The sequence below is a fragment of the Amblyraja radiata genome, chromosome 3, assembly GCF_010909765.2.
Source record: "Amblyraja radiata isolate CabotCenter1 chromosome 3, sAmbRad1.1.pri, whole genome shotgun sequence".
In the NCBI taxonomy this organism is placed as follows: domain Eukaryota; kingdom Metazoa; phylum Chordata; class Chondrichthyes; order Rajiformes; family Rajidae; genus Amblyraja; species Amblyraja radiata.
This window is the reverse complement of record NC_045958.1, coordinates 85,410,374-85,431,837: the sequence shown is the minus strand read 5'-3', so window position 1 is coordinate 85,431,837 and position 21,464 is coordinate 85,410,374. Positions and strand designations below refer to the sequence as shown.

The following is a 21,464-nucleotide window of genomic DNA, read 5'->3' as shown; positions in this document are numbered from 1 at the left end:
GAGTGTGATGCCGCAGCCCCCCCCCCCCCCCCCCCCGCAAACGCGCGTTGGGGAAACAGACCCAACGGGTCTGCACTTGGTCTAGTTAATATATATTAAGAAAAAAACAGACACAATCCATGAGACGATTTCATGGTTAATTTAGCTTGCAATGTTAAAGAGGCGCATTTTCATGAAATATTCATCACATCTCTCGCAATATATTCTGGACATGTTCTCCGAGTCTTAAATATGGTAATATGAACAGTAATATAGATGATTTGTGGTTTCATACATAAATGGCCACATGAACAGTGATTTGTTAACAGTCAATCTCTCCACGGTATTATAGATGGAGATTTTAGTGAAGTAATTTTTTTATTTTTGTAATGTTGTCATGCAATATAGGTTTTGGTGTGACATATGAAACTGGTATTGCACATACTGGACCTTAATACCAATAACTTTTATAGGTATCAAATGTTACACAATCATTCTGTAGCCATCAATGGCTGGAGAAACAACCCTGCAGTTCCCAGAACACAAACTAACGAGAAAATCCATAGGAATATCCTGTCGATTACCAGAGCCACATATTTCCAATCATCTTCCACCTGCAAGGCATAAAATAGAATAAACTATTACCTACCCAGTACTTAAACAGAATTTGTAGAGCAAAAAAATGGGATAGGAAAAAATGATGATGCAATTAAACTGACACATTCGTAATCTGTAACATTTTCCATGATGTGATGTAATCTCAGTTCACATATTCTGTATTAAACGGACGTAACAAGCAAATCAAGGAAATCAAAATCAATATTGCCGACGAAGGAACTGCGGATGCTGGAATCTTGGGCAAAACACAAAGTGCTGGAGGATCTCTGTAGGTCAGGCAGCATCTGTGGAGGCAATGCACAAGTTTGAATGAACTGAATCAGTCTGAAGAAGAGTCCTGAACTGAAACATCACTTGTCCATTCCCTTCACATATATTGCTTGACCTTTTGAGTTCCTCCAGCAGTTTGTGTTTAGCATCAATACTGCATTTTGTAATTATTGTGATGTAGGCAAAGGTGACAGAAGCAGCAATCAGATCTTTGTTTGTTGACAATGATTGGGAGATTATTGTGTAGGAAGAAACTGCAGATGCTGGTTTTAACCGAAGATAGACACAAAATGCTGGAGTAACTCAGCTGTACAGGCAGCATCTCTGGAGAGAAGGAATGGGTGATATTTCAGTCTGAAGATGGGTCTCAACCCAAAACGTCACCCATTCCTCAAGTTTCTGGATCATTGGGACCTCTTTTGGGGAAGGTGCGACCTGTACAGAAAGGACGGGTTGCACTTGAACTCAAGGGGGACCAATATCCTGGCGGGGAGATTTGCAAAGGCTACTGGGGAGACTTTAAACTAGTATGGTTGGGGGGAGGGACTCAAATTGGGAAAGCTAGCAGTCAGTGTGTGAAGCAGGGGGCAGAGAATGGTAGCACTCTGACCCAAAATGTAGGGGAAAGAGAAGAAAAAGAAAATAATCAGAGAATAAGAGAGGGTGGGTTTCTTAAATGTGTATATTTTAATGCCAGGAGCATTGTAAGAAAAGTGGATGAACTTAGAGCCTGGATTGACACCTGGAAGTATGATGTTGTGGCGATCAGTGAAACATGGTTGCAGGAGGGCTGTGATTGGAAACTAAATATTCCAGGATTTCGTTGCTTCAGGTGTGATAGAATTGGAGGGGCAAGAGGTGGAGGTGTTGCATTGCTTATCAGGGAAGATATTACAGCAGTGCTTTGGCAGGATAGATTAGAGGGCTCGTCTAGGGAGGCTATTTGGGTGGAACTAAGAAATGGGAAAGGGGTAGCAACACTTATAGGGGTGTATTATAGACCGCCAAATGGGGAGCGAGAATTGGAAGAGCAAATATGTAAGGAGATTGCAGATATTAGTAGTAAGCACAAGGTAGTGATTGTGGGAGATTTCAATTTTCCACACATAGACTGGGAAACACATTCTGTAAATGGGCTGGATGGGTTGGAGTTTGTAAAATGTGTGCAGGATAGTTTTTTGCAACAATACATAGAAGTACCTACTAGAGAAGGGGCGGTACTGGACCTCCTGTTAGGAAATGAGATGGGTCAGGTGGCAGAGGTATGCGTTGGAGAACAGTTCGGGTCCAGTGATCACAATACCATTAGTTTCAATATAATTATGGAGAGGGACAAAACTGGACCTAGGGTTGAGATTTTTGATTGGAGAAAGGCTAACTTTGAGGAGATGCGAAAGGATTTAAAAGGAGTAAATTGGGACAGTTTGTTTTATGGGAAAGATGTGGAAGAGAAATGGAGTACATTCAAAGGTGAAATTTTAAGAGTACAGAATCTTTATGTCCCTGTTCGGTTGAAAGGAAATCGTAAAAATTGTAAAGAGCCATGGTTTTCAAGGGAAATTGGACACTTGGTTCGGAAAAAGAGGGATATCTACAATAGTTATAGGCAGCATGGAGTAAATGAGGTGCTTGAGGAGTATAAAGAATGTAAAAAGAATCTTAAGAAAGAAATTAGAAAAGCTAAAAGAAGATATGAGGTTGCTTTGGCAAGTAAGGTAAAAGTAAATCCGAAGGGTTTCTACCGCTATATTAATAGCAAAAGGATAACGAGGGATAAAATTGGTCCATTAGAGAGTCAGAGTGGCCAACTATCTGCAGAGCCAAAAGAGATGGGGGAGATATTGAACAGTTTCTTTTCTTCGGTATTCACCAAGGAGAAGGATATTGAATTATGTGAGGTAAGGGAAACAAGTAGAGTAGCTATGGAAACTATGAGGATCAAAGAAGAGGAAGTACTGACACTTTTGAGAAATATAAAAGTGGATAAGTCTCCAGGTCCGGACAGGATATTCCCTAGGACATTGAGGGAAGTTAGTGTAGAAATAGCAGGGGCTATGGCAGAAATATTTCAAATGTCATTAGAAACGGGAATAGTGCCGGAGGATTGGCGTACTGCGCATGTTGTTCCATTGTTTAAAAAGGGGTCTAAGAGTAAACCTAGCAATTATAGACCTATTAGTTTGACGTCAGTGGTGGGCAAATTAATGGAAAGAATACTTAGAGATAATATATATAAGCATCTGGATAAACAGGGTCTGATTAGGAACAGTCAACATGGATTTGTGCCTGGAAGGTCATGTTTAACTAATCTTCTTGAATTTTTTGAAGATGTTACTCGGGAAATTGATGAGGGTAAAGCAGTGGATGTTGTGTATATGGACTTCAGTAAGGCCTTTGACAAGGTTCCTCATGGAAGGTTGGTTAAGAAGGTTCAATGGTTGGGTATTAATGGTGGAGTAGCAAGATGGATTCAACAGTGGCTGAATGGGAGATGCCAGAGAGTAATGGTGGATGGTTGTTTGTCAGGTTGGAGGCCAGTGACGAGTGGGGTGCCACAGGGATCTGTGTTGGGTCCACTGTTGTTTGTCATGTACATCAATGATCTGGACGATGGTGTGGTAAATTGGATTAGTAAGTATGCAGATGATACTAAGATAGGTGGGGTTGCGGGAAATGAAGAAGAGTTTCAAAGTCTACAGAGAGATTTATGCCAGTTGGAAGAGTGGGCTGAAAGATGGCAGATGGAGTTTAATGCTGATAAGTGTGAGGTGCTACATCTTGGCAGGACAAATCAAAATAGGACGTACATGGTAAATGGTAGGGAATTGAAGAATGTAGGGGAACAGAGGGATCTGGGAATAACTGTGCACAGTTCCATGAAAGTGGAATCTCATGTAGATAGGGTGGTAAAGAAAGCTTTTGGTGTGCTGGCCTTTATAAATCAGAGCATTGAGTATAGAAGTTGGGATGTAATGTTAAAATTGTACAAGGCATTGGTGAGGCCAATTCTGGAGTATGGTGTACAATTTTGGTCGCCTAATTATAGGAAGGATGTCAACAAAATAGAGAGAGTACAGAGGAGATTTACTAGAATGTTGCCTGGGTTTCAGCAACTAAGTTACAGAGAAAGGTTGAACAAGTTAGGGCTTTATTCTTTGGAGCGCAGAAGGTTAAGGGGGGACTTGATAGAGGTTTTTAAAATGATGAGAGGGATAGACAGAGTTGACGTGGAAAAGCTTTTCCCACTGAGAGTAGGGAAGATTCAAACAAGGGGACATGACTTGAGAATTAAGGGACTGAAGTTTAGGGGTAACATGAGGGGGAACTTCTTTACTCAGAGAGTGGTAGCTGTGTGGAATGAGCTTCCAGTGAAGGTGGTGGAGGCAGGTTCGTTTTTATCATTTAAAAATAAATTGGATAGTTATATGGATGGGAAAGGAATGGAGGGTTATGGTCTGAGCGCAGGTATATGGGACTAGGGGAGACTATGTGTTCGGCACGGACTAGAGGGGTCGAGATGGCCTGTTTCCGTGCTGTAATTGTTATATGGTTATATGGTTATTCCTCTCCAGAGATGCTGTCTGTCCTGCTGAGTTACTCCAGCATTTTGTGTCTATTGAGAGATTATTATTGGCTAGATGACTGCGAGAATAATGCAGATCTTCCCTGAATCATTTCATGAGATCTCTCCTTTACCTGGCAGATGAAGTATTATATCAGTCTTCTCTAAACTAGCATCTCTGCAAGCATAGCACAAATGTGAGTGAATGTTTTTAACTCAACCAATGCTACCATAGGCTGAATATTCTGGATCTTATGTTTAAGTCTGCAAGCGTCTTTTGATAATGTTGTGGTATAAATGTGGCAGCTGGTTTGGGTCATGATTCCAGAGATTCTGATCTTTAGAAAAATGGAAGAATGTAATTCTGAAAATGACCCCCTATTTGGGTCACATGCAGGCTGAAACCAGTAAATAAAACTCCGATAATCCACTATGCAATTGTGTAGCATCTGGCTCACTGGCCGATGATTCTTGCCCTCACTTTAAGAGGCTGGTGGCCCAAATTGCCCACGTCCCCTCTAAACACACATGGCCCTTGCTTCCTGTGCTCCCTTGAAATTCACCTAATTTTTTTACCATTGAATCTCACTTGGACCCAGTTTCCTGTGCTATCTTTAAACTTATTGTCCCATCCATTATTATTATTATTATTATTATTATTGGGTTTGCTGTAAAACTTATTTTAGAGGGAATGCATGGTTTACTTGAAATTGGAGAAATCAATATTCATACTCTAATTTCAAGTAACCCATGCATTCCCTCTTACTCTGTCCCTTTCCCAACCTTGCTAGTTTCATTGTTTGTATCCCTTTGTTATCACCTCTTCCACAGCCAACAATGGATCATTGTGGGCTCCTCTTTTCCTGGGTCATCGATGCCGGCTCAGATTTGTTCTGTAGCTTTTCATACCCCTAGTTTCCCTCTCCCCAGGCTTATTCTGAAGGTGGGTCCCCACCCAAAAAGCCACCTATTCCAGCATTTTGTGTCTATCTACAATGCTGTTTCATCTTTTGCGGAAGAACAAGATTAATGCCCACATGACAATCACTAATAACACTAAGGGGCAATTCAGGATTACTGCCTTATCCAGTAAGTGCCTAGAATGTGGAAATCATTGCCTCATACAGTGATGAAGACATATACTATAGATATATTTATACGAAGCAAGAGTGGCATGTGAGAGAAAAAAGTGGAATGTTATGATGACAGGGTCTGATGCAGTTGAATGGCAGCGGGCACAAGTAATGGCAAACCCATGGTAGTGACTAATTGGGCTGAACATTCTGATTTATTGTGAATTAGGATATAATTTACATCAAAACAATAAAGCAATGGGGTGGTCGGTGTGCACTGCCTTAATCTTACTCAAATAATGGAGACATACACAACAGATTTACTCACGTCTTTGGCTTCATTCTGACTCCTTGTGTTTTCCGCAATATATTTGATACTTTCTATTGCCTGTTGGATCTCAAAAGAAGGAACTGAGACATGTGTCTGCCTTTGCAGGTTAGAGGTCACATTGCCCATGGGTTCCTTGCAATATTGGCAGTGGGATTTTGCCTGATCTTTGGCTGCCTTGAAGTCATCATATTCCAGGGGGTTGGAGCATTCGTTCCAGGTACACTTGACCTTCCTTTGGCAGCTCCCTACACCCTCAGTTTTATTTTCCTCTACAGGCCTCTTCATCAACATAACTTTAGGTAGAACTTCCAAAAATACCTTTTGCACCCACCCTGGCATGACGTGGGTGGTTGGCGTCCGGTAGTGGATGTTCAGGACAAAGACTGTTATGATGATCGACAGAGTTACAAAGATCATAGTGAATAAGAGGTACTCGCCAATCAGAGGAATTACTAGTGAGGTGGAAGGGATGGTTTCAGTGATAACCAGCAGAAACACTGTCAAGGAGAGAAGGACAGATATACAGAGCGTGATCTTTTCTCCACAGTCAGAGGGTAGATAAAAAACTAGAACCGTGAGGAAAGAGATTAACAGGCAGGGAATGATCAGGTTGACAGTGTAAAACAAAGGTAGTCTACGAATGTAGAAATAATAAGTAATGTCTACATAAATCTCTTCACAACAATTATACTTAAGTTCATGTTTATATCCAGGGGCATCTATGATCTCCCATTCGCCACTCTCCCAGAAGTCTTTCAGATTCACTTTAGACCCTATGATTGCGAGGTCAATCTTAGCTTTATCATAGGTCCATGAACCAAATTTCATGGAGCAATTCTGATAGTCAAAAGGAAAATAGGTGATGTCCATTGGACAGGAGCTTTTGAAAATAGCAGGAGGCATCCAGGTAACAGTGCCGTCATACTTGAGAAGGGCCTTGTTTTTATCTTCAACTTGGAAATCTCCAACTGCGCTGCAAAGGAGAAGAAGCCAAAAGTAATCAGTTCAACCTACAACACGTGCAGATGTAATTATAATTCCTCTCATCAAACTGATGCACTGATTTCCATCTACTGATCTTGTGAAACTTACTTGTTATACAGAACAATGTCTGGTTTCCAAATCTTGTCTGATGGAACTCGGATGTACTTGATCCCATCATAGTCAACTGGATTCCATTGGAATTTGTAATCATTCCAGATCTGTCAGAAGTACTCAGAAAAGAACGATTCAGTGCATTCAGTGTAAGGATCTGTATTACTTTATCAACAATGTATTTATTGATGGGCTATAATGCTCTATTTGTTTATTGATATGGTTTTATGACGTTCACTCAACTCATAATCTTGTTCTTCAAAAATGGCACATTACAAAGAAAATGAAACTCATAACCTAGCATCACAGATCATTTCAATTTTAACTTAACATTAATAAAGAGGTGATGATAATAATTAGTAAAATAAGGAAGGAAATCAGATTTCCTATTGCTGCCACCAACCCACAACTTAAGAAGGGTCTCGACCCGAAACATCACCCATTCCTTCTCTCCAGAGATGCTGCCTGTCCCACTGAGTTACTCCAGCGTTTTGTGTCTGTCTTCTATTACAATGAAGTCAGCTGTGGTTGCAAAGATATTGGTAAGTATTTATTAATCAATAACATCCCACAGGGTCCTGAGCAAGGAAACATATATGATTCTGTTACTGCCTCCCTGGTGCCAAGGTCTCGGACGTGTCTCAACGCATCCAAGATATCCTGAAATCAGAGGGAGAGGAGCCTGAGGTCGTGGTACATATTGGTACAAATGACATAGGTAAAAAAAGTGAAGAGGTCTTGAAGGGAGGATTTAGGGTGTTGGGAGGAGAGTTAAGGAAAAGGACCAAAAAGGTAACAATCTCAGGATTACTGCCTGTACCACGCGACAGTGAGAGTAGGAATGGAGCGAGGTGGAGGATAAATGCGTGGCTGAAAGACTGGTGCAGAGGGCAGGGATTCAAGTTTCTGGATCATTGGGACTTCTTTTGGGGAAGGTGGGACCTGTACAGAAAGGATGGGTTGCACTTGAACCCGAGGGGGACCAACATCCTGGCGGGGAAATTTGCAAAGGTCACTGGGGAGACTTTAAACTAGAATGGTTGGGGCGAGGGACTCAAATAGAGAAAGCTAGTAGACAGAATGGGAGGCAGGAAGCAGAAAAGGGAAGCACTCGGACACAAGAGCAGAAAGAAAAAAAAGGAAATAAACAGAGAAGAAGAGACGGGGGGTTTCTTAAATGTGCATATTTTAATGCTAGGAGCATTGTAAGAAAGGTGGATGAGCTTAGAGTCTGGATAGACACCTGGAAGTATGATGTTGTGGTGATCAGTGAAACATGGTTGCAGGAGGGCTGTGATTGGAAACTAAATATTCCAGGATTTCGTTGCTTCAGGTGTGATAGAATTGGAGGGGCAAGAGGTGGTGGTGTTGCATTGCTAGTCAGGGAAGATATTACAGCAGTGCTTTGGCAGGATAGATTGGAAGGCTCATCTAGGGAGGCTATTTGGGTGGAACTGAGAAGTGGGAAAGGTGTAGCAACACTTATAGGGGTGTATTATAGACCGCCAAATGGGGAACGAGAATTGGAAGAGCAAATATGTAAGGAGATAGCAGATATTAGTAGTAAGCACAAGGTAGTGATTGTGGGAGATTTCAACTTTCCACACATAGACTGGGAAACACATTCTGTAAATGGGCTGGATGGTTTGGAGTTTGTAAAATGTGTGCAGGATAGTTTTTTGCAGCAATACATAGAGGTACCTACTAGAGGAAGGGCAGTGCTGGACCTCCTGTTAGGAAATGAGACGGGACAGGTGGCGGAGGTATGCGTTGGGGAGCACTTCGGGTCCAGTGATCACAATACCATTAGTTTCAATATAATTATGGAGAAGGTCAGAACTGGACCTAGGGTTGAGATTTTTGATTGGAGAAAGGCTAACTTTGATGAGATGCGAGATGATTTAAAAGGAGTGGACTGGGACATTTTGTTTTATGGGAAAGATGTAGAAGAGAAATGGTGGACATTTAAAGGGGAAATTTTAAGAGTACAGAATCTTTATGTTCCTATTCGGTTGAAAGGAAACAGTAAAAATTGGAAAGAGCCCTGGTTTTCAAGGGAAATTGGACATCTTGTTCGGAAAAAGAGGGAGATCTACAATAATTATAGGCAGCATGAAGTAAATGAGGTGCTTGTGGAGTATAAGGAATGTAAAAAGAACCTTAAGAAAGAAATTAGAAAAGCTAAAAGAAGATATGAGGTTGCTTTGGCAAGTAAGGTGAAAGTAAATCCAAAGGGTTTCTACAGCTATATTAATAGCAAAAGGATAACGAGGGATAAAATTGGTCCATTGGAGAAACAGAGTGGGCAGCTATCTGCAGAGCCAAAAGAGATGGGGGAGATATTGAACAATTTCTTTTCTTCGGTATTCACCAAGGAGAAGGATATTGAATTATGTGAGGTAAGGGAAACGAGTAGAGTAGTTATGGATACTATGAGTTTCAAAGTAAAAGAAGTACTGACACTTTTGAAAAATATAAAAGTGGATAAGTCTCCAGGTCCTGACAGGATATTCCCTAGGACATTGAGGGAAGTTAGTGTAGAAATAGCCGGGGCTATGACAGAAATATTTCAAATGTCATTAGAAACGGGAATAGTCCCCGAGGATTGGCGTACTGCGCATGTTGTTCCATTGTTTAAAAAGGGTTCTAAGAGTAGACCTAGCAATTATAGACCTGTTAGTTTGACTTCAGTGGTGGGAAAATTAATGGAAAAGATACTTAAAGATAATATATATAAGCATCTGGATAAACAGGGTCTGATTAGGAACAGTCAACATGGATTTGTGCCTGGAAGGTCATGTTTGACTAATCTTCTTGAATTTTTTGAAGAGGTTACTAGGGAAATTGACGAGGGTAAAGCAGTGGATGTTGTCTATATGGACTTTAGTAAGGCCTTTGACAAGGTTCCTCATGGAAGGTTGGTTAAGAAGATTAAACTGTTGGGTATAAATGCAGGAATAGCAAGATGGATTCAGCAGTGGCTGAATGGGAGAAGCCAGAGGGTAATGGTGGATGGCTGTTTGTCGGGTTGGAGGCAGGTGACTAGTGGGGTGCCTCAGGGATCTGTGTTGGGTCCTTTGTTGTTTGTCATGTACATCAATGATCTGGATGAAGGGGTGGTAAATTGGATTAGTAAGTATGCAGATGATACCAAGATAGGGGGTGTTGTGGATAATGAAGAGGATTTCCAAAGTCTACAGAGTGATTTAGGCCATTTGGAAAAATGGGCTGAAAGATGGCAGATGGAGTTTAATGCTGATAAATGTGAGGTGTTACACCTTGGCAGGACAAATCAAAATAGGACGTACATGATAAATGGTAGGGAATTGAAGAATACAGTTGAACAGAGGGATCTGGGAATAACCGTGCATAGTTCCTTGAAGGTGGAATCTCATATAGATAGGGTGGTAAAGAAAGCTTTTGGTATGCTAGCCTTTATAAATCAGAGCATTGAGTATAGAAGCTGGGATGTAATGTTAAAATTGTACAAGGCATTGGTGAGACCAAATCTGGAGTATGGTGTACAATTTTGGTCGCCCAATTATAGGAAGGATGTCAACAAAATAGAGAGAGTACAGAGGAGATTTACTAGAATGTTGCCTGGGTTTCAACAACTAAGTTACAGAGATAGGTTGAATAAGTTAGGTCTTTATTCTCTGGAGCACAGAAGGTTAAGGGGGGACTTGATAGAGGTCTTTAAAATGATGAGAGGGATAGACAGAGTTGATGTGATCAAGCTTTTCCCTTTGAGAATAGGGAAGATTCAAACAAGAGGACATGACTTCAGAATTAAGGGACAGAAGTTTAGGGGTAACATGAGGGGGAACTTCTTTACTCAGAGAGTGGTAGCGGTGTGGAATGAGATTCCAGTGGAAGTGGTGGCGGCAGGTTCGTTGGTATCATTTAAGAATAAATTGGATAGGCATATGGATGAGAAGGGAATGGAGGGTTATGGTATGAGTGCAGGCAGGTGGGAATAAGGGGAAAAAAAATTGTTCGGCGCGGACTTGTAGGGCCGAGATGGCCTGTTTCCGTGCTGTAATTGTTATATGTTATATGTTATATGTTATATGTAATGTCACTTTGCAGCTCTCCTAGAATGAAGTTGCAGAAGGCCTCTTGAGTTCTGGGATATAGGTTTCTTCTTCTCTAATATCACTCACAGTGAAATATCAGTTCCACAGTCTCGCTGGCATCCAGCTACTGTGATGGACTGAAGCTTGCTAACCAACCAATTATATTGAAAACACTAAACCGCATTTGAATGGCACAATTTATGACTAATGTTTTAAACACTGTTGTGAAACATAAAATAATGATAGGAAATTGCACAAAAGATGGAGTGAGAAACTGCTATGAAAATGAACCGATTAAAAGTGAAGGAAAATTCTTATTATTTGAACATCTATTATTTTTTTAAATCTTTATCTGAAAGTATTGTATTCTACATACACAGTATTAAAAAATATAGGTCTCCTTAAGTTTACAAAATGGTAACAATGTCCTTAGATGTATATCATTGAAAACTTACTCCTCAAATGACAAAGCAAAACATTTTCAAGTATGTCATAGTTGGACTGACAATTCACAGACTTCCTCGGCTTTTATTTAACACCTGATATTTTACAATTGCGGTGGGTCTCAGATTTGCAATGCCAACACGTCAGTTGAACTGCACCTCCAATCATAACTAGTTGCTGTTGAGCAAAATGATCCAAGTTTCTCAGCAGTTCCTGCCTTGCATTTCTGATCACATCGAATGGTGGGTAGCACAATCCTATACTTATTTAGGTTCCCTGCTAATTACTTTGCTGATTAATAGCAGAAATAGTAAATGGCTACATCTGCATTGCTGAAGTTCTAGATTTCTGCTAATGTGGGAAGAGTGAACTGAAACAACTCGTGAGCGTGCTTTCCTGGTGATAAATATTACTGTGGAACGACCCATGCATTTTTGTTCCGAACATCTTTCCACGAAACCAAGTGCACGCTGATACATCTGCTGCTAATATTTCAGTGCACATCTCACAATGCATCGCTTGCTGTTGATAATGAAATTAAATGTGATGAAAATAAGCCCGGCAGACTCACAGAGCCTGGAAGTAAATAGAGAACAGAAACTGCACCCGGCTCTGCTTCCCACATCTGAGAAACGTGATTCGTGGACCACGTATCGGCCTAACGCAACAGCTGTTACACTAGGAGTACATCTGTACAATGTACCTGATACAACTTACATGTCGCAGCCATAGATTTGTCTCCATTATTTGGTTGACTTCATCCTGCCAAAGAGGTGATTGAGATGAAACGAATTAAACTTTAAACGGTAACAGACCAGCCCATTCAAGTACACACGTACAATAAGTTGGCTACATATATAGGCGCACTTACCACTTTGACCAGCTGGGACATGGAGACTTCGAACTGCACTGTCACCGGGTCAGACACATTCTCTACCGGTCTGATGTATTGATTATATCGGCGGAATATCCTCCGGAAAAGGCGGTCCTCTGCTTTGGAGCCAGAGCAATCTGTACACACACATACACATATTTAAACATCACGCATAATGGGCACAACATTTTAATTATAACATATCTCATTACATTCCACAAACATCAGAAATCACATTCTCTGCAACAATCCGGCTTTCGACCTATAACGAACTTCTTATGTTCGCAAATATATAGATATATATCTTTTTAATTGAGGTTAAAACGATCCCCTTACCGTTCATAAGTAAAAGCAAAATTATGAGCATTAATAGATGCGTCTTCCTCAGAGTTGTCATTTGTTCCCTTTGAGGGCAGACTCGCTGCTTTTGGCCGGAGTTGAGGTACCAAAGGCAGTTCTGGTTGGAAAGGACTTTCACCCGGACAGCAGAGTCGGGACAATGCTGATGACAAACAAGCTCCAGGCTCTGCTCTCTCCTTCGGATCTCGGGCTGCTGGCAACTCGACTGCTCTTCTCCTGCCAGTCATGCTCAAGATACCCCGCCTGCGCTCCTCCCCCAGCGTATGCAGACTGCGGGCTGAGAGCAACGCGGGCAATCGCCCAAAGGGAATAAGCTCTTCCCTCTCTCACACACACACACCGCCGCCCTTCGGCTCAGCAGGTTGCCACTCTCAAGTCTGGACAAGGTGGTGTGGAGTTTCCTTTTATGGTTTAATGCACATTTCCTTAGAAAGTGGAAATCATGCCACGTCTGCCGCGCTGTTCGAATCCAAAAGTTGTATCCGAAATATGGCCATACAAAGGATGCTGCAGAGATTATTCTTCAACCATCTGTTGATGTGTGGTGTGTGTGTGTGGATGGAGGAGGCAGATGCACTGTGGCCAGATCCTTCCTGTCCGGGAGAGCTGTGCCTCCTGAAACTCATTGAGGGAACTAGAACAGGATAGGTAAGGCCGCCTGCCCTTCATCCCCGTCCACCATGCTCACTACATTCATATATGTATTAGGACGGTGATCAGGGACTATTTCGAAAAAGCCTTCAGAGAAATGCAAAGTAGTCTACCCTCAATTGTTCCTCATACAACCACTAGACTTCCTCTATTCCCCAACCAATAATACGTTTGGTTGACTTCATCCTGCCAAAGAGGAGATTGAGATGAAACTAATTAAACTTTAAAATTGGTGATGTTGTTGATACCGAGGATAGTCAGATGCTACAGGATAGCATTGATCAGTCAGCAAAACGGGCAGAGCAACAGAATATGGAATTTATTCCCAATTGCTCCCAATTTACTTCAAATTCTTGATTAGTACAGGTGTCAGAGGTTATGGGGAGAAGGCAGGAGAAACAGATTAGGAGAGAGAGATAAACTAGCCATGATTGGGGTAGACTTGATAGGCTGAATGGCCTAATTCTGCTCCTATTCCTTATGACCGAATATTAGGTGACTCAGTGGCGCAGCTGGTAGAACTGCTGCCTTACAGTGCCAGACACCCAGGTTCAATCCTGATCTCGGGCGGAGTTGATTTGTGTGAAGTTACCTATGCCTGGGTGAGTTTCCTCCAGGTGCTCCAGACGTACAGGTTTGTTGGGCAATTCGGCCTCTGTACATTAGGTTTTGAGGAAGATATAACGAGTTTAAAGGGGATCAGAGGATGATTTTCATCCTGAGGCTGTTTGAATCTAGAAGTTATTGGCCGATGGGTTGGCGGAAATAGAGACCCAGAACAAATGTATCAAGCACATGAATAGAAGGCTTAGGCATACTGACTAAGTATTGCAAAATTAATTAATATAAATTGAAAAATGATGGTCAATATGGACATTGTAGGCTGAAGACCCATTTTATGACCTGTGATATAACACCATGAATCTATGAAGAGAAGATGGTGACATGGTGGCCAAGAAATGGGAAGCTTAGTGATTCTTGGAAGAGGACAAAATCATGAGAGGAATAGATTGGGTAGATGCACAGAGTATCTTGCCCAAAGTAGAGTAATCAAGGACCAGAGGGCATAGGTTCTTGAAGGGGAAAATATTTAATAGGAATCCAAGGCATAACTTTTTCACACAAAGGGTGGTGGGTGAATGGAACAAGCTGCCAGAGGAGGTCGTTTTCGGCTGGAACTATTCATCGTTTAAGAAACAGTTAGAAAGATACATGGATAGGACAGGTTTGGAGGGATATGGACCAAGCGCAGGCAGGTGGGACTAATGTAGCTGGGACATGTTGGCCGGTGTGGGCAAGTTGGGCCATAGGGCCTGTTTCCACACTGTATCACTCTATGACTATGATTTGGGTGGAGCTGAAAAAGTTCACTTAAAGGATAGACAAAGTGCAAATTCTTAAGACCATACAAAGCTTTAATTTAACGTCTGACAGGTGTGGACTGAGAGACTCAGAGACAACAGTTTCACGTCTGAATCTCCAGCAGCACACACAAAGAAATACCAGAACACGCGAGTTTATATACGTACTGAAATCAAATCAAATGCATGATTTAATGTACAAAAACCATCATCCACCTCCAAAGATGGAGTTGTTTTTCACTCTTTGCCAAAAGCCAGTCACCCCAATGGAATCCTCTGGACCCCTTTTTATCTGATTAACCTCTTCAACTTACATAAAAAACCTTGCAAGAGAGCTGCAAACTTTTCACCTTAAGTTAAAAAAAAACCCATTGTCACAATGGACGTTGTCCAAATCCCATCATGCATTACAATTGGCCTTTTACAACAGGAAAGCTTAAATATGACAAAATCAATTAATAACTAACTCTTTCAGAGCGACCTAGGTGGGATGGCTCTGTGGCCTAGTTTCACTGGAGTGCCTAAAATAAAACGGAAGATTCTCAGCAGCTCAGATTGTATCTGTGGTAAAGTTCAGATCAAAAACAAAAGGTTTTAAGTTTTGGAAAATATCTGTTTGACCTGAAATGCTAAGTATGTGTCTTTCTCCACAGATGCTGCCAGACCTGCTCAATTTTTCAACCATTTTCTGTTTTTATTTTAGGTTTTCAGCATCTGCACTTTGTTTGATTTTTATTCGCAGCACTTGGAAACTCTCATTTGCTTGGTTTTATGAATAGAAATATACTTAGGAAATGGCAGGCAACCCTTATGTCCATGATAACCCCTCTGGGCTGTACTGGCCATTATATCTATTCACCAGTGCTGATCTCCTCAGAAAGGAGGTATGAGTTCTTCCCAGAAATATGATCTTTACCATGTGGAAGTTCTTCTTGGAATCCACAGTAAAACGCAAATTGATGGAGTTTAGTTTAGTTTAATTTAATTTAGTTCAGTTTAGTATATTGTGTACTGAGGTACAGTGTACTGAGGTACAGTGAAAAGCTTTTGTTGAGTGCTGTCCAGTCAGCGGAAAGACAATACATGATTACAATCATGCCATTTACAGTGTATGGATACATGATAAGGGAATAACGTTGAGAAAATAGGTGCAGGAGGAGGCCATTCAGCCCTTCGAGCCAGCACCGAAGTGCAAGATAAATCAGTACGACCTGAACAAGGATAGTCCGAGTGTCACCAATGAGATAGATAATAGTTCAGGACTGCTCTCTGGAAGTGGTAGGAAGATTCAGTTACCTGATAACAACTGAGTGGAAACACTTCCATTTGATGAACAAGACTGGGCTTATTGACATCTTATTCAGTAGATGCCTGAAGTCTTGGAAAGCCAGCTGGGAAAAAAAATCTAGTTCTGCACCAGAATCAAAACATGTGGTAATTTCTTCCTCAACAAAGAACAGTTGATCTCCCTGATGCGGCGAGGAGCAGTGAAATGGAGGAAACTATGTGATGAATACATTGTTAATCAGAGAGGTCCAGGTAGGATGTGAGATGCTGCAAGCTTTGTGTTTCCTTGCCTCTTGCCCATCCTGCACTGAGTGGCCAATTAAATGCATTGCATTAAGATAAAGTTGGCAGGAGAAATGTTAAGGAAAACATTCACTGCCAGCTGAAGCACATTCTGCAAACTTTGGAAGGTGTCAAAGTAGTTTGAAGTTACTTCTGATGGTGCCTGGTTCAGGTTTTCTGAACTCTAGGTAACTTATAACTATAAGTAATGGAAAAAGTAACAAACATTCACTATGAGTCTATCATCTATTCAATGACAATCACTGTGTCTTTAATTAGTTATTGTTGGAACAGGCAGAACCATGCAGTGCTCAGCAATCAAGCATGGTAGATGCATGACTGCCACCAGGAGAAATTTGGGCAAATTGACATGTAACATATGGAGGAGTGTATATTTCAACTTCACAACTGATGTGTTTTCATTTGGAAATAATCTCCAGTCTCATCTACACCAGGCAAAATGGAAAATGAAATGTAGCATCAAATAACGAACAGGTAGCATGCAGTGTAATTTATAAGCCTCGATTCTTATGTAGATACTTTGAAACCTCATGTTTAGACATTCTGTGTAATTAATTGTGTAGGAAGGAACTGCAGATGCTGGTTTAAACCAAAGATAGACACAAATAAGCTCAGTAAATCAGCAGGACAGGCAGCATCTCTGGAGAGATGGAATTATAGATATTTCGGGTCTGAAGAAGGGTCTTAACCCGAAGCGTCACCCATTCCTTCTCTCCAGAGATGCTGCCTGTCCTGCTGAGTCCCTCCAGCTTTTTGTGTCTATCTTCTGTGTAATTAATTCTCTTTCTGGGATAAAAATAATGCATGGAAGGCTGGGGTCCTAAGCGAACTTCAGTGAAGGAAGTGTTCAACTTTATACCCTGATACTTTGCAATCAATTCACACATGAAACTGCAGCTCAGTAGCAGGGACATGAGCAATTGACAATGAAGAAAACAAGGAGGCTTCAGCCTATTGTTCTCACTAGTTCTCTATTACTTGGAAGAGCAGTATACTGCAAATTAAATATCAAAGTACGTAAGCGCTCAATTTTTGAGTGTTCAAAATATGCAAGTAATCTACAGAATGTAGAGGAAATACTGTAGACCTGCACAATTTGACAATGCAATTACTTCAATCTATTTTGCAACTTATTGTGTGAATTTCAAATCAACTGCTTAAAATTATAGTTTTTAATGTATCATGAGAAACATGGGAATATACAGCACAAGAAACTGTTCTATTACTAAATACTATTTAATTTGAATTGAAATGTAAAGAATTCTTCCTTGGTATTTGGTCACGATTGCACAACTCTTTTGGCCTCTTGTTTTGGAGCATTTCCGACAAAGATTCATGTTCTAAGCTCATGCTCCTGGTATAACATTGACTGGAGGACATAGATATTGTCACAGATCTGAAATCTGTCTTGTTTCAAATGTCAAAATACTGTAGCTTTATTACGCTGTTCTTGGTGGATGGCCAGATGGTATCCAATTATATTTGATTATTTCTAGCTGGAGAAAGTCTGTATATATTAGGATTATTTTTCCCTTGTGCCAAAGGGTGAGTGAGTCAGCTAATCCATGTGAGTCGTCTAGCTAGACATAAATGGTAAAATTATTTCCGGTGTCAAAAATAGTTTTTGGGCTGGGAATAGCAGATGGAGCATCATTTAGGAATCAGTAACTGTCGCAATCATCTCAAAAACTGTTACATTTTCCCTGAGTAACATTTTGTTTCCAGTTGTAAATATAGCAGTTCAGTCTGTCAGACTAACCAGGTTATGCCTTTAGCATGGATTGTCAACTGAGAATAAGTCAAAGATCGATTAAGTGAATGAACAAAAGTTGGGATATGATGGAGAAGTGTTGGGGACACTTTTGAACTTTTGAATGATGACACAAAGTGAATGTAAATTTGTACATGCTTGTATCTCTATTGCATGCATATTCTTCCATTACGTCACCTTTTGAGCATCAAAGCAATGTCGGCATATCTATTATCCTGTTATTAGATTTCTTTATTCTAGCAGCAACAACAGATTCTGATTAGAATCTTTTGATGTTACAAAAATATTGGCCAGGACTCTACGGAAGGCATTTGAAAACAAATCAACATCTTTAATAGAATTAGTGCAAACATTGATATATACTTCTTGATTATTTGAAGGATCCATTTATAATACAATAAAACAGGGTCTTCATTGCTGTGATCTTGTGAAATCAGCTGTGAATATTCCTGTTTCCTTTTAACGTTCATTTTTAATCTATCTAATTCATACCTTATAGATTCAGTGATTTTTATATTTTAAAAGTGTGCATGAAATATCCAGCTGGGCTGTAGCTAGGATGTCCTAGCAGGGATCAAACCCAATCCAGGAAAACATTTGGGTCATTTTACTTTAGTTTAGACACCATGGAAACAGGCCCTTTGGGCCACCGAGTCTGTGCCAACCAGCGATCTCCTGTACACAAGTTCTATCCTACACAGGGGACAATTTACAGAAGCCAATTAAGACAAACCTGCACATTTTTGCAATGTGGGAGGAAACTGGAGACCCATGTGATCATAGGGAGAATGTACAAACTCCATATAGACAGGATTTAATCTGGTCCACTGGTGCAGTAAGACAGCAACTGTACTGCTGTGTCATTGTACCATCATGTTTTATGTGTAACTCCACTTACCTTCTCCAGGATGCCACATCTCTGCCCAGTCAAAAACAGGGCCAGCAGGTCCCCGAGAGGATTCAGAATGAGCAGCCACACACATACTGGTAATGTATTCCAGGGGTTTACTACTCTCTTAGAAATAAACGATTTTCCAAACATCTTGTTGCAGATGAGCAAAAACCAACCTGTTAATCGAAATAAAAGGCTTCTAGAAAATCTAGCGAGGAGATATAGAGACAGATATTGCATCACCTGCATTGCAAGTGGAAGTGCCTGGGGAGGAGGTGGGTTGGGTGGGAAAGAATGAACAAACCAAAGAATTTCAGAGGGAATGGTGATAAATAGTAAGATTAAACGAGAGCTTACCAGTTTGAAGTTTGATCTGTATTTTATGAGGAGTTACGATGAGGGATTACGTGAAGAACCCTGCCACGACGCATGCGTGTCATTCTTCAAAGCAGCGGTGTGAAATCACAGATAACTGTAATGACTAAACATAGTAAGATTAGAGAAGAGATACCAGTTAAGTATATGATCAAGGGTGGGAGCGGAGGGCACGTAATCCCTCATCGTAATTCCTCATAAAATACAGATCAAACTTCAAACTGGTAAGTTCTCGTTTAATCTTACTATTTTACTTCGGAGTCACGTGAGTGACTATGTGAAGATTTTAAAGCTCTGTGATTTCATGCCGTGGAAACGAGTCCATGCATCACGTCTGCCTTGATGACTGTAGGAGGAATTGTGTTAACATAATTTGGACATGAATTCGACATTGAAATCATAAAATTTATTAACACAAATTTGTAACCCCTTTTTATAGGTTTAAATTAATTTACAGAACTTAAATTTGTTTCTGCAAACGTTCCAGGTTTCATTACTGATTTATTGTAAAATAATTGGAATGTTTTTTCCCCCAGACCATCCTGCTGCCTTGAGGATTTGGTCCATTGGTACATCCAACTGTATCGCTGCCGATGTAGCTGCAGCCCTGGTGGAATGAGATTTTAAAATATTAGTATCCACCCCAGCCTGTGTTAGCACCTGTTTCAGCCATCTTGAGATGGTCTGGACCGTCACTCTTTTGTGTGGTTGCTAGTGGCTGACCAAAAAGTGCCTTCTCATTGCCTCTTAGGATTTTCGTTTTCTCCATGTATAACGACAGATGTCTTACTATACACAGACGGTCATCTGTTGGGTATGACCTAAATTGTATATTGAGGCCTGCTGATCCCTGTCTGTTCTGCTTACTAACTCATAGATATGAAACGTAATATTTTCTGTTGAGGAAGTCATGTTGTCCAGTCTTAGTTTATGCAGTGACTGTACCCTCTGTGCCGTGACCAATGCCATTAGCATGACTGTTTTTAATGTCAGTCTGTGTAGGGACAGAGCTGTTGCTGGAGACCAATTCCTGAGCATCTTCAGGATAATAATTACATCCCATATTTGGGAGTACCTGGTTCTTGGGGGATTAGTATTAAAATTCCCCTCATAAGTTTTGTTACCAGTGGGTGAGTCCCAACAGAGTAACGCTCTGTCCCCTGCCATTGGTAAGTCGATAGGGCATTTCTGGCGCAGTTGATGGCACTGTAACTGAGCCCCTCATCATAGTGGAGGCCTGCCAGATATTCCAGAACAGACGGGATGTTCATGTCTCTGTAGGTGATGTTGTTTTTATGGCAGTGCATCGCCCACTTCCTGATATAGACCAGATACTGTTTTTTGGTTGACTGTCTTTGGGCAGCCGAGATCATGTTCACTGTTCGGTCCGTCAGTCCCAGTTGTGGTAGAGGTGTTTTTAAAACTCTACAAATTAATAAGTTCAAATGTTTATGGAATGGGTGGCTATCCCTTGTTACGGGATGTAGCAATAATCTGGTCTATGTGGGATGGTGATACATGGTTCTAATACCATGTTTAATACCACTGGGAACCATGGTTGAGTAGGCCAATCGGGTACTACCAATACCAGACGCAGAGTCTTGTTGTATTTTCCTTAATACCCGACTGATGAGGCAGGAAGGAGGGAATGCGTAAATAAACAATTTCCCCCCCAATGCAGCGAAAATGCATCTGTCGCCGCTGCCCCAGGGTCTGGTTCCCATGAAACATAATTTGATAACTGGTGGTTAAGTCTGGATGCGAATAGATCGATATCTGGTGTTCCATATTTTGCTGTAATATCAGCAAATACCTTTTTATTCAACATCTATTCGGTGTTTTCATTAAATTTGCGTGACCTGGTGTCTGCCACTAAATTTAGTCTTCCTGGTAGGTAAGTGGCTGATATCCAAATATCTCTCTGGATACACCATTGCCAAGTTGTATTAGCCAGATTGTCACATGATATCGATTTGTTTCCACCCATGTGGTTAATGTATGCTACCACGGTGGTATTGTCAATCTGTAGTCTAACATGCTGGTGATATGATCCAGTACAATATGACTTTAGGCCATGGAATGCACCCAACATTTCCAGGTAGTTTATGCCCAGTGTGAGTAATAATGATGCCTCCTGAGCAG

General features: G+C 41.0%; 1 protein-coding gene across 1 annotated transcript; it reads right to left on the bottom strand.

Annotated features, from left to right (window-relative positions):
- Positions 1-141: 141 nt before the first annotated feature.
- LOC116971239 (neuronal acetylcholine receptor subunit alpha-3-like) lies at positions 142-12,883 on the bottom strand. Its single transcript, XM_033018231.1, has 6 exons — positions 12,659-12,883; positions 12,320-12,459; positions 12,166-12,210; positions 6,926-7,035; positions 5,831-6,806; positions 142-593 (listed from the first exon to the last, which is right to left on the bottom strand). The coding sequence occupies exons 1-6, from the start codon at positions 12,717-12,719 to the stop codon at positions 471-473; spliced, it is 1,455 nt and encodes a 484-aa protein (XP_032874122.1). The 5' UTR covers positions 12,720-12,883; the 3' UTR covers positions 142-470.
- Between the last annotated feature and the right edge of the window lie 8,581 nt (positions 12,884-21,464).

Coding starts and splice junctions, on each gene's coding strand:
- LOC116971239 (XM_033018231.1), bottom strand. CDS start 12,719: ATGACAACTCTGAGGAAGACGCATCTATTAATGCTCATAATTTTGCTT. Junction 12,211..12,319: donor TGTCCCAGCTGGTCAAAGTG/GTAAGTGCGCCT, acceptor CCTCTTTGGCAG/GATGAAGTCAACCAAATAAT. Junction 6,807..6,925: donor GACATTGTTCTGTATAACAA/GTAAGTTTCACA, acceptor TCTCCTTTGCAG/CGCAGTTGGAGATTTCCAAG.